This window comes from Corvus hawaiiensis, chromosome 14, assembly GCF_020740725.1.
Source record: "Corvus hawaiiensis isolate bCorHaw1 chromosome 14, bCorHaw1.pri.cur, whole genome shotgun sequence".
In the NCBI taxonomy this organism is placed as follows: Eukaryota; Metazoa; Chordata; class Aves; order Passeriformes; family Corvidae; genus Corvus; species Corvus hawaiiensis.
The window spans coordinates 15,998,698-16,018,406 of NC_063226.1; the positions used below are offsets into that span (position 1 = coordinate 15,998,698).

General features: G+C 37.6%; 1 protein-coding gene across 2 annotated transcripts in view; it reads right to left on the reverse strand.

Moving 5' to 3' along the window:
- MTM1 (myotubularin 1) overlaps window positions 1-19,709 on the reverse strand; it is a 42,815-nt gene that overhangs the window by 14,710 nt on the left and 8,396 nt on the right. For both annotated transcript variants that reach the window (XM_048318708.1, XM_048318709.1), the window contains 8 exons: window positions 17,883-17,954; window positions 16,899-16,971; window positions 15,310-15,404; window positions 14,178-14,288; window positions 13,192-13,293; window positions 3,565-3,648; window positions 2,256-2,405; window positions 225-413 (listed from right to left, as the gene is read on the reverse strand). In XM_048318708.1, the coding sequence (XP_048174665.1) occupies window positions 225-413; window positions 2,256-2,405; window positions 3,565-3,648; window positions 13,192-13,293; window positions 14,178-14,288; window positions 15,310-15,404; window positions 16,899-16,971; window positions 17,883-17,945 (867 nt within the window). In that variant the 5' untranslated portion in view covers window positions 17,946-17,954. The remainder of the gene's footprint in view (window positions 1-224; window positions 414-2,255; window positions 2,406-3,564; window positions 3,649-13,191; window positions 13,294-14,177; window positions 14,289-15,309; window positions 15,405-16,898; window positions 16,972-17,882; window positions 17,955-19,709) is intronic.

Below are 19,709 nucleotides of genomic sequence, written 5' to 3' on the forward strand. Positions count from 1 at the left end.
CTGAGAACAGACACCGTAAAGCACGTCTGGAAATCTACATATGGACCTGAAACTGCTTAGGGACCTACTTTAGACACTCATGTCCTTGAGCCTCAGTATTTGATTATGTAAATTTATTTATATTAAGATTACTACTATTCCCCAAAACCTCCCCACAGAAAACTTCCAACTAAGCCTCCTCCTCATTCCCTTTGAAAATAAGACTGTTAAAAGCATCTGTTTACCTTGTTTGCAACTGCATTGACATTGGGCCTTGCATCATAGATGGTCAGTTTGGAGATCTGCCCGTTAGCCTCCCTGATGATATCAAGGTATCTTTCATCATCTTTATTCCGCTTGCCACTCATTCCAACCAGGGGCTGACTGCAGCGCATGATTACAGCTTGGGTCTCTGGATGAATCCATGAGAGAACCTGGTCACATGGCGAACACACAGCAGAAGAAACTCATTTTAGTAAAAAAATCATAACTTAAAGCTATATTCTTTAACATGCACAGTATGAAAATCAACACTCTTTTTTTATTTCTTCAAAATACAATTCCTTGACATCTCAACTGCTTTTAGTCTCATAAAATTTATTAATAATCTTCAAAAGAGTTCTCTTACATATTTAATGCTTACTGAAATAATACTTACCTATATAATCCAATGTATTTTAATATTTTTCTACAAGTCTTAGATTACACAAATAATGCTGAAAAGTAAACTAGAAACAAACACAGCAATCTCTGCTGAAACTAAGAAACAATTCTGGAGAATGAACTCATTGTAGAAAAGGTGACTAAGATGCTCCAATTCTACAAGAACAGCTTTTCCCCTTTTCCCCTTTTTTTGGATAAGCAAGGCAAGCTGAACCTTTCTGCAGTATCTTGAATGTTTTCTCTTCTCTTTAAAGCACATTTTGTTCCTCAGTCCTCCTTACAAAGAGGAGGCATTGGAGCACAGCACATGCTGTCTTTGTTGTTCTGAGCCAAAGAGGACTTGCTACAAAAGACAGTGAGCTGCCCAGGGAACAGACGAAGTACCAGAGATTAAAGATAAGCAAGAAACCCGAGAAGCAGGCAAAAAATGCAAATTCATTGTTGAAAATTATTAAGAAATAAAATTCTCACCCACTCTGAAAGTTGTGGGTTACAGAGTGGAAGAACGTCAAACAAAAAACCCCCAAAATCCAATCTTCAGAAAGTGTTCATTCCTGAAATACAACCTGAGGTGTAGATCAGAAACAAGATCTGCCAGTGTGTGGGGGGGTGAGGATGAGTAGCTATTTCCTGACAAGAATGAAATTACTATTTAAAATTACTATTTTAATAAAATTACTATTACCAAGGAAATTACTCTCACTCTACAGGCATGCCAAAAGGCCTGTCATGAATTTTGAGGTGACAGGGATGACACAGCTAGGTTATTAGAACTATATGCACAGGCTATACATTACACATGTGTATTTCATACACATTATGTATTATACAGTTATATGTGTGTGTATATAGTAAATTTATAATTATAGGCCTAGTCTGTCAGTAAATACCACATCTAATAAATATTTATCATATTGAGCCGTGCATCTGTTTGAAACTGAGATTCAAGACAGCTTTCCAATACTGTCTAAGAATCCAGCACACCTTCCAAGTTTGCCGAAGGGAAATACCAGTTAAAACAAGTATTGGAATAGAAATCAGTATTTTCTATAGTGCTATAAAGAGCTGATACATAAAAACTCTCTTACCTCATAAAATTTTCATTACAGAAACACACTCAAGAAGGCAAACAGGTTTATCTTAAAATTCTGCAGACTAAAAAGCCCAAGAATTCACTGAAGAGACTACGCATGAGGTCTTATTTTAGGACTGACCAGTGGAACTATGTTTAAATGCCATGTGGTTTGCTTGCAGGACAACATTTGTGATCACTTTTTATGGGCATCCAGTAATAGCAACCAGTGCACATGGCAGTGTAAGGCTCATTCTTCATCAAAGGAAACTGCACTGCTGGCCATTGGTACTGGGCAAGTCAAATTAAAACCAGTGAAGCTGTCATGGGCGATTGTTGTGGGGGAAAAACGGAAATGTGGCTTGGCCAAGACACCAGTTTCAAGCAGTGAAAACCACCAGCCAATCAAAACTATTTTGCCATAACCATTTCCAAAAAAAGCATCCTCTGTGTCGTGTTCAGCAGAAAGTTGTTTGGATGCAACTTAAGCTAGCTTAAAACTAGCTACACCATCAGGCAAGTTCCATCACCTCATACTCACTGGGATTCTATTTCGGGACCTAAAGGCAGCAACTTTCTTGAGATCATCGTCTGTTGCATTGTACGGCACGACCAGGAGTGATGGGTACGTGTCACACAGCCCGTAATGCTCGTTAATGAAAGTCACTCGCCACCGGTCATTAGGCAGCCCCTAAAACAGAACACCAAGTTATTCAATGTATCTTTGGCTGAACAAAAGTAATTCTGCTCTTGAATTTTACATGACATTATGGCCACATGGTGGCAACAACCTACCAATTTAACTAAATACCGTTTCAAAACAATAGAAGCAAAAAAGATTACAAGACCACACAAACTAGTTCATTGCAGATGGATTCACAACCTTGAACAGCTGCAGAGCCATCTCATACTCTTATGTACACAATTATAGCCTCAGAGTAAGTTTCAATGACTGAAACTAGGAGATGTATTTCTTTAACTGGGGGATAGAGGAAAGAAAATGACCTTCTTTCCTTCCCTAAAACTCTGCCTTTCCACCTTCCCTGGTGAAGAGAGACTGGGGGAGAGAAAGTCTCACTATAACCTTTCTTCCCTGTAGCCTGATACTACCTTCAGGTTAAAAGTAAGATTCAGGGTAACTTTCTTATTGAGAAAGAACAACTCCTAGTTGTACTCTGCCCAGTAAGGCGTTTCCAGGAAGCTGAGAAATACTGATAAGTCCACACACGCACACAGTGGGGTTTGTGTGGGTGTTTGTATTTTACCTTTTTTGGGCGTTAGGCTTCTAAACCATGAACCAAAAAACGATGGAGGGAAACAAAATTAAGGAAGTTCTTACTTTTTGCTATTTAATTTTTTTAATATCATACTTAAATTATCTAACAGACATATTAAAATGAAATATCATCCTCTTTCATTGACATTTTTCCAAGATCAACTAAAGAGCAAGGAAGAATACTGAGAGACATCCGTAATTTCTGTAAAGCAATGCTCTTTCTAAAACAAGCTATTTTTTTTTTTCCCACTTCATTTTGGGAAGAAGAACAAATCCAATCTATGTTTAGGACACTACAGTTACATATTTGGCACATTCTCCCCACCCTGTGCCCAATTAGCAGTGGCACATTGTAAGAGGCATCAGTAATTTCCTTCCAAGAGCAAAGACTCCCTTCCTGTGACATTCCATGTTTTTTTAAAGGGTCAAGTCTTTTATTTCTTTTCTTTATCTTTTTTCAAGTTGAATTTCCATCCTCTCCCAACAGCTGATAAGAGAAATGTACAAACAATAATTCCTCTATGCAAGTCAGGAGATGTGAAAGCACCAGGCAATGGAAACCGTAAAAACTCACCTGCCTCCTGTATTCAGACATCGGGTTGTACACCATCCATCCATTTTCAGAAAACTTTTCTTCATTTACAAAGGCAAAAAAAAGCTGTATAATGTAAAAGAAACTTATTACACCAAACTCTGACTACAAATGGCAAATATGAGGGCTCATCATCAGTTATACCCTAATGCTCGCCACCAAATAGGACTGACTGCTCCATGCTAGCCCCACTATCTCCATTTTTATGTCATGTGTGCAAGACTATAAAGCAAAGAGCAACATGTAACAAAAAATGCAGATCTGGTAATGAAAATAATGAAAATATGACAAGAGTTATGAGGTGACAAAAAGAATAGAAATTATAAAGCTTAACCAGTTGGATTTTTTCTTTTTTATTATCAGGAGGTTGAAATGTTTTAGAATGGTTTATTTTCCATATTTCACATTATCACTAAATAAAACTACTGTCTTCTCACCAAATTTGTCCAACAGGCACAGCTTCAATTACTACATACAATATTAGATACTAAATTCAAAGTGTAAAAGGGTTTTGCTATTCATTGCCATTAGGAAGCAGCTGCCTCTCTGCATCCCCTCCCCAACTGATCCTTACTAAGAGAAATCCCAACTACTGTAAAGCTCCATGAAAGTGAAGAAGTTGCCTTTGAAAATGAAATAGTTAGCTGCTTACACTACTTACTTTTCACTTGCTTTGTTGCTCGTTCTCACAATTAATTTAAACAGCACAGCAGCCTCACTCAGTATTTCACCAAGTTCCTCATACCTTTTATTTTCCTTCTCCTTCCAACAAATTCCAAGTGGGCTGTATTACCTAACTAACCCCCTTCTCCTCCCTTGGTTTGTTTCTACAGTTTAGGAGAAAAGCAGAAGTAATGTTTATTTTATCAGTCTCTCTCATTGAGACAATTGATTTTGGTGGCCTACAAATTCTTCAGATGCCAAAAGGAGCATGAAACAAAGTTGTTTCAAAAAAAAAAAAAAAAAAAGCAAGAAAGAAAACACAGAAGAGAATGTATTGTCCTGAGCTAACTGAGCAACAGCAGCCAGAGCAGAAACACTCCAGAGCCCATCATAGCTCATCTGTAACAAAACAGCTGAAAGTCTCCTAGCTATTCAAAAACATTAAAAGGAGAAACTGAATGCTGAACTGAACATCCACATCTGCATCATTTTCACAGGTGCAGACCGGAACTGAGTAGAAATGCAGAAAACCCAGCAAGCAAAAAAAAAAACGTGTGGTCTAAGGTGCTGTGATTCTGCCTACAAAGGTCCAGAGAAAAGGCGATGCTTCAAACCTGCACCACCACCCCTGTGAAGGAGGCTTTGGATCTTAGGAAGGATCCAGGCAATTCTGCTCAGCCCATTACACTGCTTTAAACACTGAACAGCTCATATCAAAACACAAAATTGAATCCCCCTCAAAATGAGGAGTTCTTTCCTCATATAGTTCAAGTAAACAAATATTTTAAAAGGATGTTACTGCTCACTCAAGATGCTTTATCTCACTAGATTTACAAACTAGAATTTTAAATTAAATCACTATTTTAGAGCAAGTGCACTCATTGGCAAGTTTGCAGAAGTAAACAGTGCATTCCCTGGTTTTGTTTTCTGAATATCTTTACCATTTTTAAAGGGGTAGAACTTCAGTGCAAGTAAACATTACAAATTCTTTTGACTAAGTAAACTGCTATCAAGTGGTACAGAGGGAGAGATAAAGTGGTGGACATCTACTCTATCAGAAAAAAACCCCCATTCCATTAAAAGTAGATGAAAGTATCAAAAGTTAAGCAAAAAAACCTGCAAAAGGTTAATTGGAAACAAGAAATACAGCAAAATGGGAATATCACTATCTGAAGCAGTAGATGCAACTGATTTGCTGAACTATTAATAAACAGCTACACACAAGAACCATCCCCTCCTCCCAAAGGAATTTGCTATATCCCAAAGAGCAACTATGCTAAAAATTCACCAAGGAACCAGAGACAAAAGCAGAATCTTATAACAGTAGGAAACAGAAACACTGGGATCCTACCAGGTCACTTAAAAGATGTCTTGAAGGCAGGAATAAGTTCTTTTATTTAAGTTCCTACTTACTGCAAGTTTCCTCGTAAGAATGAAAAAATCACCCATCTGAAGCCCTAGTAAGTAGAACTCACAGGTTTATTACAGTGCACTGTGATAGCTGCTACATAGAACAGGTTTTTACTTACTGACAAAAATCATAAAGGTGTTGTTCCAAACTAAAATAAATAGTAGATATGCTGCTCATGTCACCCACAAAAAAAATCCACAAGACATCAGAGGGAAAAGTGCATTTTGTTTTCACCTTTTAAAAACCAGGGTTGAATTTATTATGCATGAAGGGATGGACTGAATCCTTTCTGAAAGAACAATGTCCTACTATGTACAGCATAATTCATTTAAAATGCTTGGCTACAGCAGCTTTACCACATCTGCTACAAAAGCTTTCAGTCACACAACCCACAACTATTTAAGTGCAATTATGCTTCATCAGTTTTGTTGACATTCCAGGTAGTACAAATTCTTCCTATGTTGCTCAATAAAAAGAAACTCATTAGTAGAACGGATCAACCAGCAAAAACCTGATGTCTAACAAATCACAGAACACTACAATGAATGCAAAGGCATATGGAGCAAAATTCGGACTCAGATTTTTATGTGAACAATTCAGAGAAAACTCCTGCATTATACTACTCAAGAACAGTATTTAAAAATGACCAGTCTCTAAAATCCTGAAGACTAAAAATTATTTTTCTTCTGCAAGCATTGAATAAATTATAGGAAAAGGTTTATACACACATGTTTGGATGTGCACTGCCGTGTACAGGCTGCACAGTTCATCTGGTGACAACTGAAATTCTTACTTGCTGTACCAAAAGATTAAAGACCTGAATTCCATCCTCACCACCTCCAACAGCTTCTCAGATAAGACTTGAAACACTCTGTGAATATGGCCTGAGCTTTAGTCCAGCCTAACTGCCGGAGTCTAAAATACAGTAATATGCCCACCCTACCTTAGGCCCATTTCTCCCAACAAAATACACAATTATTGCTGTGTTGTCATTAAAACAGAGTAGGAGATACATAAATGCAATACTCTACATACATTTATACTCCATTCATATAGTTCTATTTAATTTCTAATGACAGTTTAACTTGACTGTAAGAAGCAACCCACATTTATAACCATTTAAATATAAGAATCATATACTTAACATAAGATATATGCTTGGATACAGCTGCATTTTATGACCTGTATCAGTAAAAGCCACATTTAGCACATGTTTGGACATTACTTCATTTTGCTCATTATCCCATTTTGTTTCAAGCAAAAAAAAGTAATTTCTACTGAATAACATTTTTTCTTGAATTGGGCATTTTATTATTCTAATGCAACCAAACTGATAAACCACATTATAGTGAACAAGTAACGGTGATAAATACATATTTAGATCCCAGAAGGCTTTGCTATAGCTCAGGTTAGCTTCACATCTGCACTAACGACCCACATATTTCCACTTTTGTCCTGAATAACCCAAGATTACAGACTAAATGCAATATGTTAAGACATTTATGTCTTAACGCTGCTGAAGCTTTCACCTCACAGTGCATGAAATCTGAATGCAATTCTACAGTGCAGCAGGCAAATGAAACAGAAATAAATGGGAAGGAGAAATTATGGCATTCACAGTATAATATGCATAGGTTCTCTTTATCACTTGATGTAAGATTTGAGAGGTGCTATCTTAGTGAAATTACATGGCTTAGCTTTTTGTGGATACAGTTCCTTCACATTAGAGCCCCTCACACACACACACACACATTCATGTGGGCATGAAAGCAGGGAGGTCACTCCACTGCCCACAGGCACTGAGTACAGACCAGCTGGGTGTGTATTTATATCCTTCAGATGGAGAGGGCAGAGGAAAGTCGGAGAAGAACGACACCAGCAGCTCTCGGAATCTCATGGCCCCGCAAGGCAGAAAAGCCCTGCCAGCCTCTCTCAGTGCCCCGTTATTCACACAGGAAAGCCTTGCAAATACCGGAATAATAAAAGGTTGGCCAGTTCCATGTCTTCTTCACACATCTTCCCTTCACATCTATGGTATATCCCTGCTAGATCCTCCTCCTCCCCAAATACTTTATGTACTCAGAGTCTCCACTCTGACCTCCACTCATTTTTTCTTCGCTCCACACACAAAATGCCATCCCCTTCTCTCATTGTTAATCCTGCCTCTCGCTCTTCTCCACAGCTCCTCCTGCACACAGTCTATCTTCCCAGGAATTAAACCAACTGCAGCTTCATCAGATGTGTCCAGATTTGAGTGGAAATTAAAAAAAAAAAAAAAAAAAAATATCAATCTACATACAAGAGATATTCAGGTTCAGAAGAATATTGCAGTAAAATAGAAGAGTCTTTCATTGTGGGTTTTTTGAGATCATGATAGGTTTTTCAAAATCAAGAACATATAACCAAAAAGCAGAACTATGGTTTGTACAGGTGCACCTGAGACAACTCCACATTAGTTTGGTTGGATACAAAGGACAAACAGCAGCACAAGTTTCAGGCAGGCTACCTGCTCAACACGTCAGTGTTTCAGGCAGCAAGCCTGAGCTGGCATCCCTCCTCTCAGCACTGAGACTGGCTAGCTGAAAGCTACTTAAAACACAGATTTACCTCAAGTTATACTGATTATTTGTTTTATCTCACATCTCAAGTCCAAGGTAGGATAATCTGCAGTCACTTCCAATGCACTGATCATATCTATTCTAAGTTTGATGGAGATTAATACTACATGTCTGATGGAAACCCATCAATTCCAATTAGTCTGTCAACTAATTAGAAATCGGTTTCAAATTATTTTCAGCTGTCATGGGAAACAGAAAGAAGAAATCAAAGAAAACATTAAACAATAAGAAATCAAGTATAGTAAATCACCACTCAGAACAATTATGGGGTGCAAATTTTGTGACTTTTCAATACCTATAGCTGGCAAAACCAAGCAAGGCTTGCCATACATCAGCTAAGATTTTTGCAAAACCAAATTAAAGCCCCTGCACAAAACTGAAGTAGGGATTTCATTGCAGATCCACAGTCTAAAAGCAGATGACTACTGCTTCACTTGAACCAGAAGGCTAATACACTTCAAAAAAAATCTTTCAAATCTTGTAACATTTTTGGTAAACTACTTTTTACGCTTTGCTGTGCAAATAATTGTTTACTTCCTTGCAGGTGTTAACCCACAATTTCAATACAGTCTCTTTTTTTAAGCCTCCTACAGACAGAGTGCTTGTCTTTAACATTCAGTTTATCCTCTCCTTTCGTACACAAAAATAATATGCAATACACTGGTTGCTCAAAACACAACATAGTTCTGTGAGATAAAGGAGAAAGCACCTGCAATCTGACAATTACAGTTTAGCAAGCAGTCTATTTAGCAGTATAAATATAATGTAAATTTATAAATATCAGTATAAATACAATAGTTACATATTTACTCTTTATGGAATCACAGCACATAAATACATGTTATACTTGTACACGAATATATAACGTAGACACAATTTATTAAATATTTGACCAATCTTTATGCATTGCAAAAGAAGAAAGCAGCAAAACTAGAACAAGATGCCACACAACTGTGAAGAAAATCAACTGCTTTTCCTATTTCTAACTCACCGGTGTATGCTTTTTATATATTATAAATCACTAAGTTTTTACTCACTGTGAAGGCTGACAGTTTCTCAGTGTATTAAAAAATAAATATATTATTATCCTTGCCACTATTAACGGCATTTAGTATGCCATTACTACAATCTAGCCAGTTACATCTCACCCGTTCATCTACGAACTAAGGTAAGACACTGCAGCGCTGGTGTAACTGCCCTCTGATCATTTGTGAATGCTGTCACCTCACACCACTACTGCCCTGGCTCTGACTGTCATGGAGAATGAAGCCTCAAGTCAAGGGGTTCTCTGCAAACTCAGGTGCTCTGTCAGATCCCTTCGCCAGCCTCACTCCATCTAAAGTCATCTTTGTAGATCCAACAGCAACAGTGGCATGAGCTGACACTCAGACATTTTAAATTACCAGGATAAGCAGTGGCATCAGGGGCAGTCCAAGTCAGCCAGCACAGCCACCGGTCTCATCAGAATGGGCATTCCCACAGACCTACCAGGGTTAGGAATAAACACAGATTGTGCAGATATCACAGTGCTGAACAATCTTATAAAAATGATGATGTGTAGTTTCATGATAAGATCAGGAAGTGAAGCAGCTGCTATGTAGAAACTGAACTACAGAGACCAAATATATCTCATCTTTTGTGGTGTACTAAAACATCTCACTTGGGGGGGTTTGGCTATTTTGGTTTTATTTTTTCAAACTTCAAAAAAACCCACTTTCAGCAACAATTTTCTTTCAATTAGCACAAGTTTACAAATGCAACAGAGGATTACCAACAGCAGCTGTTTGCTCCCCTCAGCTATGCTGTCAGTCAAGCGAGCTACCAGATTTTGCTTTATGTTACTAATTCAAGGATATCTGAACCCAACCTATGCTCAAACTGGAGACAAACAAGAATTAGCTTCTGCACGTGAGCACAAAGGACTATGCTGAGGCACAGAGGAACAGTTGGGAACAGGTCTCTGATTATAAGCTCTCCAACACTTCTGTTGGGATGATGATGGAGACAAATCTTGAAAACATTAAGTACACTCCACCAGAAATCATCTTTTGGGTTTTATTTACCATCTGTTTGTACAAGAATGGTACAGCATGAAGAAAACAGAAGCAAGGCATCTCTACGAGTTCCTGTTTAGGATTGGTTCTTAGTATATAGTTCCACTACAGCTGAAAACCAATCATAAAAATCTGATCTAAAATACAAAAATACAGATAAAAATCAGGACAATAAAGCTTTAGAACTTTATTGTCTTGATGATACCTTCTTTCCACTGCAGAGCTGTACAAGCATCAGTGTTGCTGAACCAGCTAAACATCAAGGATGTAGTTCCACAAGATGGTCTAAGCTAAATTTTCATATTGCTAAAATCAGGACATCTCCCTCTTTTCTCTCCTCCCTGCTCCACTCACATGTCCACTCTTGCACTGATGCATACTGATTTCAAACCAGGTCTCCCCAAATTATTAAAAGCAGCACAAGACTAACCAAAATATTTTGTGCTGGGTAAGTGAGTTACACTGGCTTACTTAGTGATTATACAACTATCCGTTTGGTATTAGAAGAATTATGAACCACACGATGGGAAGGCAGAGAGGAGACCAGGATTTGAGTAGCAGAGGGCTTCCATCTCCACTCAGCTGTCATGGGGAACTACAGCACATTCTTTGTAGAACATCTCCCTGAATGAGCTGGGTTCATGGCCAGAGCATCAGAGAGCACTCCAAGGGGAAAGCAGGCATGCACAGTCCAGACACACTGTGCAACTTTGTTCTAAACCAGCCACTGAAAGGAGCAGTGCCACCACCCCTCCTCATTCACATCCACCCAGAGACACCTTGACCCCACTCTCACTTTGGACTAACAAGACAGGAAATAATTCAGAGTAAAGCTTTTTTTTTATCTCCTTGTTTAACTTCAGTTCCTTTCAGTTCCCTATATGGTTCATCATGCAGCCTCAAACTCATGCAGGAAAAAGCAAGGCAGGAATGGAAAACCAGGCAGAAGCACTCACCTTTAGCAGGATCAGTTTAAAGGGCTTGCCAAAATACAATGAAAGCACACCAAAAAATCACACACTTGCTTAGCCCACGTTAAAGTTAAGGGCTCATCCACACTGTGACATTAGAAAATAAGAACAGCTGCAACTTCAGATGTAACACAGGCTCACTTTATTTCCCTCCAAAGTAATCCTGATTTCTAATGGGTATACCCTGCTTCAGACATCGCTATGACACAAAGAACAGCCACTCTCTCTCCACATTGTCACTATCTTCCCAACTTCTGTGCTTTACTGAATCCGAGGGCAAAATTACTACTGCCTCAACCAAGACTTTTGTCATTAAGCTTAACTTCTGTCAGCAAGTGGCCTTCACATAGACCATATAATGATGAGCTTTACTATGTTCAACAGGTCCAGCAAATAAAGCAGGAAGTGGACAACTCCACACATTACTCACTGCCATCACTAGACAGGATCTCTGGGTCTTTTTAGATGACAAAACCTAATACAAGTCCACATCTCATCACCAAGTTATTCACACCCTGGCATTCTCCTGAGTCAGTTACAACTTGATTTGCCCATATTCACTACATACGATCCTCAAAAAAAAAAAAATTCTTCAGCATGAGAATGTGGATGAGATTGCATGGGCATGATGGAATCTACAGTGCAGGAAATATTCAACAATACACTTGACTGTGCCCGGGACAACCCAATCTACAACCCTCTTGCAACAGAAGCCAGGACCCCATGATGTCTAGAAGCTGCTTTTGACCTGAACCTCTACCTAACTTGATATTTCCACATACAGCTTCTTCTTTTCCATCATACTTTCAAAGTCCACATATCCTGTCATACTTTCAATCATTCTCTATTTCAAAATTGATAAAATGTCAACAGTAGAATTAGATATATTCACTTCTTTAACAACCATCTTCTTCGTGATTACAACTCTTCACACCTACCCAAAGGTAGAAATCTGTTTAATTTCTAAAGGCCTATTTGTCAACAATATGAAATATTCTAAGCAAAAGCATTTTCCCTTCTGCTTTCGCTCCACAGTTTGCATACAGAATGAAAATTTCTGCAAAAAAGTTTTAAAGAATTAAATGTTTATAGAGTCCAGCCCATTGACTGACACATATATTCATAGAAAGAAATAAGATTCTTCCTACAGCCTTGTAAACGCAACAATTCTTTGAATTCAGAGCAGAACCTCCCAATACTTTGTGAACAGTACTCTTATACAATTATCCTAAATTAAAGCACACCAATAAAGTGTAAATTGAATATTACAATGGACAAAATAAAGCATTTACTAAAGAGGTGTCAAATGATTCACACCAAGGACAGTGCACAGATTTCAAAGAAATGGAAGATAATGATTAGCTTGTATCATTGTTGCTCAATTCCTTCCATACGACACTTTTTTAACCTGAAATAAATCTGTGCAAATTCATAAATGTATTCCTGTTATACTTTTCATTAGTTTCATCAATAAAACAAGTATTGTCTTACCATATCTTCTTCTCCTGAAGTAAAACCCTTGGTAATTCATATTTATCATTGCCTTGGAGACTGCCTGATTGATCAATGTTTTCAAGAAATCAAGTAAGGCATGTATTCCCTATACTCCCAAATTAGGGAGGATAACTTGCAGTTTCTAAGCAATGAAACCTGTATGGAGCAGAGGTACTCAGCAGTTTATCTGGAGTACATCCATGATTTTACAAAATACATAGATTTAAGTGTTGTAAATACACAAAATAAAAGCTGCTGGGTAGTTTATGCTAACACCAGATTCTGTGGCTATACTTTTTAAGCAGCCATGATGTAGCCATTACTAGGTCAAATAGGTAAAGTTAATTGGCAAGAACTCTGCATTAATACAACTCAGCAGTAGAAATGATGTAACTTACCAAGTTATGTGACTGGGGAAAAGCATATTTTGTGAGGACCTCAAATATATCTCTTCTACTGTGCCCTTCTTGTTTTAATGCAAACCGTAAATTCCTCATATCCTAAAACAAAGCCATTATCTGTTAGGTGAACCAAAGCTGTAAGATGCTTCTCTCTGTACAAGTGCTATATTATACACTAAACATGATTTAGAATCTGCTTGTAACACAGCTCAAGTCCTGTTCAGTTTTACTTCTTATCCCATAAAATAGAATAGAGTGTAAGAATTGTAAAAATAAAGCAGCACCACACTCTGTGCTACAAACGCCACTTCGACATGAAGCCATCAGAAATGGCTCTATTTGATTCACTAAAAGGTCTCACCAGCTACTGAAAGTTTGCAGGATGGGAATTACCGTGTTTTCGAAAGAAACACTTGCCAATAATCTGTGTAGAACACACTGTTCCTATGTTCTCATCACTGGGGTCAAAAATAAGCAATCTGCACATTGACTGCTAAGACTCAAATGAGCACATGCTCGATTAATGAATCCAGCAAAGGACCCTGAATTATCCACTGGGAACTCCCCCCGTGACTGTCATGGTGCCCATTTTTTTAAGACTATAGATTTTTTTACATAAACTTTTCACTGGCTTTATAGTTTACAAAGACCCCATCTGAGGTGTTCTTGAAAGATACCAGAATTATTAAAAATATTCCTTTTAGAACAAATGAAATAAAGCAGTGCAGGAATAAGGCCCTAAAATACAACTACTGTGCAAAACCTTGTCAATTAGTGATCTGGAAAGCAAGACCAATACCTGTGCTTGAATGCAAAGAGGACAGTTAAACAGCCCTTTATACAAAAGGTATTTTTCTGTCCAGTTTCAAGAAGCTCTTTTTAAATTCAACGTAAGCATGTACTTTTTCCTTCCTACAAATAGGTAATCAGTGAGAAAAAAACCTCTAGATTTCATTTCCTACTGAATTATTGGAAAGTCTTACTTTACAGGTTATATCTAATCCATAAGAGTTCTCTCCTCTGCTTGAAGCTCCTCCCATTTTTTCAATCCTTGAAATTACTCCCAATGGAACATTCAATATCACAACTGGATCCTGCAAGAAAAGTTTTGAGTAAGGAAAAGATTAATGTGAAAAGAAGACTCAAGCAAAATGTTCTTATGCATTCCAGAATAGAAAGCAGACATGAAATACATACAGGAAACAAAAGCATGTTTCTGCCTTGGAGTCTCCTCTCCCAACATGTTAGGAAGTCTGTACAGTCACTCTACAGCCTTGAGCATCATCCAGTTTAACATGCTACAAAAATACTTCATGCCTTGTTCAATATGCAGGAAAAGAGGTGGCAACACCCTCAGAGATGCCTTCTGCTACATACTGATTGCCCCTGCCTGCTAATATTGCTTTATTGATATACAGCATAAAGTAGAACTAAACAAAAAAAAGACCTTACTAGTACAGTTAGCCAAAACCAGAAAGACCTTAGCTCAATAGTCCCAAATCCTTATTTTTTAAAAAAAACCATATTACGAAACAGATTACAAGCACATTTTATGCTCTTCCATGTCACTGCTTATCAAACACATTACCACTCCCTGCACCCACAAAAGGTTCTATTGATCAAAGTATTTTTCTTTTCTAACAGTAAGGACAATCAAAGTCTCGGTTTACTGACAGCTATTTTAAGAACTGTTGCACATCATTAGTTGCTCCTCTTGATCTATCACAGATTAAGTGTAAAGGGAACAGCTATCAAAAAACCTCTGACAGACAAAAGATAAAGGTATCAGTTCACTGTAAGTGATCAAACTGTAATTTTACCAGGCAAAAATCACACTTTTACAACACATTTAACTTTAAAGGACTTCTGTTTTAATACAGATTTCTCAGTGGCACAAAGGCAATTACTATTTAGTCATTACAGAATTAAGATATGGTTATTACAAACATTACAGACCATTTCAAGCAAAAAGCCTCCCATGCAATTCTACAAGCACATGTGTGCCAAAACTGAAATAAATGAACTGGCCACAAAATAAATCAAAGGCGGTGGGGGTGAACGGAAGAGAGTTTAAAGCCAACTCATCCCATGAAGTAATTGTGGCATATTACTCACATTTTCCACACTTCTTAGGTACAGCCTGTAGTTTGTGATGTACACTCTTCCTTTAACAGGGCCATTAAATGGACACATATAAATAACATCCTTGTCTGTAAGAAACATAGTATTTCGTAAAAGATTATGAAAAGACAAAATGGGAACTAAGGACAGTATCACTCAAGTAGCAGTAAAATAAAATGAGAGCTGTACTCATAAGAGCCACTCAGAGGTGAATGAATTTAGAAAGTAATACATCTGAGTTTTATCTCCTTGAATTATTAAAAAAATTCGGAAGACTCATATACTAAACTTGCCCAAATTAAGTGCACAGATTTCAGTAGCCTTCCCTAGTTATATTTGTGTTTTCTTTCTCAGCACTACACAGGAGAGGGCAGGACATAGAACAGGGAGTACTGTGATTACTGTAACGTAGCCTATTCACCATCCCATAACAAATACATTGCTGATACTATTATACCATTCTGTAAACAATTCTCTACTGAAGTAGAGTTCAAGTTGTAGAGTGTTTAGGAAATTCACCATGCTGCAGAGAAACATTACATTTCAATTTGAGGCAATCAAACAGAGTAGGGCCATCAGCAGTGTTTCAGCAAGGACAGTAACAGAACAAATACTAACACATACCACTCAAAAAGATTTAAGTGAAGCAATGCAATCAGAATCAGAATCCTTCAAGCTGGAAAAGACCTCTCAGATCATTGAGTCCAACCATGACATTGAAGACTTCCATTTATTTTTCCCTGTCCACTCATTTCTTTAAGCCCAATCTATTTACCAGCCTTGCACAAAAAGTGCCTATTTCACTGCAGTGCCCCAAAGCACAGCCAGTTTTCATAAGGATCACATCACACATCCATCTTAGTCCCACACCCTCTCCCTTACACCTTCTTCATTAAAAACAAAACTACTTCCTCTGAATTACCACTTTGCTCTCAACTGAGCCAATCTTGTTTACAAATCCACCCAACAAAGCCGGGCATAGGGGAGGAGAAGCAGCACAAGTAAAAGACAGACCCCAGCAAAGACTTCCATTTCAGGAAGAGCTTCCATGAAGAAAAGAAAACTAATACATTCATCTCCCTTATGCTACCACACTTTTGTATGTAAAGGCCAACAAGAGCAGAGGCGCCCTGTTCATGCCCTGTTGCGTCAAGGAAGCATAAGATGGTACTTTGGGAATTCACATTTAGACTTGGATTCCACACTACTCTACAACGTATCAATGCATACTGGGTGGCACATAGAATTCTCTTGACTTCCAAAAGCTTGGAGGATCTCTCATCACTCAACATGTGCTACTTAATCTGTAGATACAATTAGGACATGACTTGCAATTTCTTTCTATTGGAAGATCTGCCATGTGAGGATGATTAAAAACCAAGATTTTAAAGACTTAGAAAGTTATTTGTGATAAATGATAAAAAGTCCCTTTCACAATTTCTTTGAAAAATTCATTACATTCAAGCATGACTTACCTTTGCCCCCCACCCAAACCAGTCCAAATTACAAAACAGTTCAGTGAGATATAAGTGTCTGCCAGACTGCTGAACATCACTGCATCAGGCAGCCATGGAGCTTCATACCTGTAACCCTGGTCTCTCCTGGCAGACGAGGTATTTCTTCATTTTGTTCCCAGTTAGTCCCATCTTTTAGAGTCTAAAGAGAAGCACAAGAGCACACCACGGTTTATTTACAATTTCAAGTTCCAGATTAAAAATAAAAAAGCCCAAATTTAAAGGTAATTCCTGCATGGGAAAGAACAGGTCTTGCCCAAGTAGGAATTCACACACTGAACCAAAACAGGAATACACACCACTATCTTAAAATACAACTATGAAACATTTAAAGGTTGAACAGATCTGAAACATAAGCAGGTTTTAGTCTTCTCCTAAAAGAATAGTCAGTTATATTTGTATTAAATTGGAATTAAGCCTCTATACTCTAAACACTCTGGAAGTTTTGTGCATTTAATTTTCCAAGTACACCGGGCTTGGAAGAACAAATCAACTGAAATTACTTAAGCAATGTACTCACAACTATCACACACAATCTACTCATTTGTGACTTTCCCACGTTCAGTAGTTTCTGTTTTCTTGCACCCAGGTTACATTTTCTTCAGCTGCACAGCATTAGAAAGCAGAGGGGGATGGTATTTAGATTGTTTCATGTATTTTTCACTGCAGATGAACATCTTAAAACTGAGCCAGACAAATGTAACAAGGTATAACTTAGCAATTGCAATATAGAATCTTTCTAAGGCAAAGAAGTGCCAAAAATTTTCAAGCATGCCACAGAATATTTCAAGGTAGAAAGCAAAGATAAGACTAAGTATATTAGAATTGATTTTAAGGAGGGTCTCGTTAGCTATGATAGAGAACACTTTGCCTATCCACTCCAAAAGATATTTAAATCATCTCAGTTAACGGCATAAGAATTTTAACAATAAAAATAAGTACAGACATTCAATAAGCCATTTAAATACTTATTTTTCTAACCAAATATACAAGACAATGATCTCTGGGAACTCTGATGTAAAAAAATAAAAACATGAAAAAAGTTACACTCACCCGTTTGCTTGAGGAGTTCTCCAAGGAGTTTGAATTATATTTAGGTGCAGATGATGAGGCCATGCCAGGTATCTGACAAGTAAACACAAATCGGAGACTTAAACTTCCTCCTGAACTACAGACTATTTCCAGGAGAGATTTTAGACTTTTGAGGTCCACAGGTAGACATCAAGAACTTACAAGAATGTTTTGCAAGGTACTAGTAATTCAAAAAATTACACAATGCCTTGTAATTGAAGGTTACTATTCAAAAACATCCAAATCTAACAAGAAATTCATTACTAGCTTTGCAATCAGGCCTTATTATAAGGAATATTCTGACTCAAGCTCTCTATTGGAATTCAGATGTTGGAATACGAGTATTAGTTCAGTAAACAGACATTAGAGTGCTTATTTTAGGTCACTGTATACACATATTATGAAATGCAACCTACTTGGGAGTATTATTGCACAGCTCTCAAAGTCACAAGCATGTCAATACACTCAAGTGTTTCAAGTTTAAAAAACAAAACAAGAAAAAGCAGGACTTCCACAGTACTTCTCCAGTTAAAAACAATCCCCCATTTCCTAACTGGAGCTTCAGTTACTACACCAAAAGAGTGAGTGTCCAGCCTGCTGGTCTGAACAACATTCATGTATTTAAAGGAAAAGGATTTTATTTATTTTTTAAATGGTATTAATTAAAGACAAAATCTCGCGTGTCATCACAAGATGATTCATCATCTTAATTTCCCAACATTGCACAAGTGAATTCTAGAAATAACACTGGGAAAACACTTCCCTTTCACTACTCACACACCCTTCATCAACTGATCTGACATCACAGCAGTCTTGAAGAGATTCTGTTTGTTTGCTTGTTTGGGAGAGTGGGGGGGGGGGGAAGGACGATTACAGACTACACAGTTGTCATTTCCATTGCACAGATTTGTAGTCTTTGGAAGGCACTTCCTCTCCCCTCTCAACACTGGGAAGTTTGGCCAGATCTCTGCACCATGACAAAGCAGCCCACGCTCCTGTGTAACAGTGGGCTGACCGTGACACACTAAACTGCAAGAGGCAAAATGCTCTGACACCACTTTAGCAGTACAGGAGTGTGTCTGTGCAGGAATAAAGTGGAAAACCACACCCTGAAGTTCTATGGGCTTGTTACCCAACTCTTTCATATCTCATTAAGAACACAGGAAACATGACATTGTGTTTAAAACTGTAATATTCAGTGATACAGTTTATCAGTAAAAAATCACATCCCTCCACAAAAAAAAATTTAAAAAATTAAAAAGGAACACACATTCAGTTGAAAAAATGAAGAAAAAAGCTTTTGAATGCCACAGAGCCTGTGTTACCCTGTCACACAGAAGTTATTTCTTCCCTTCTGGGTCTCCAGCTATCTCAACTTTCTCCAAACACTGAAACAAGGGCCCTGAAATCATTTAGCGCAACAGCAACAATTTAAATGAAAATCTATTAGCAATCAAAATTAAATCATTGTCCTTTCAACTACCCTCCACAAAAATACTGTTGCAATACTGGAGTCTAATATTTTGACCATAGAGTATTAAGAGAAGATATTTGCACAGCTTTTCCTTCCTTGCAATATCTTACATACTATCAACTTAAGGTAGATTCAATTTTTGCTATATTGCTATGCCAACTTGTCAACACCCAGTATTTGCTCAGATTACTTTCCTTAATTTATAGAAGTTTAAGGTTTTATAAAGATAAAAGGCATATTTACTCAGAATGTTGTTTTAAAAAAATTTCCTTTATGAAGTGGCTTTTTTTCATATTTTAAATGAGAAATGCCAGGTGACACAAAGGCACAGCAGC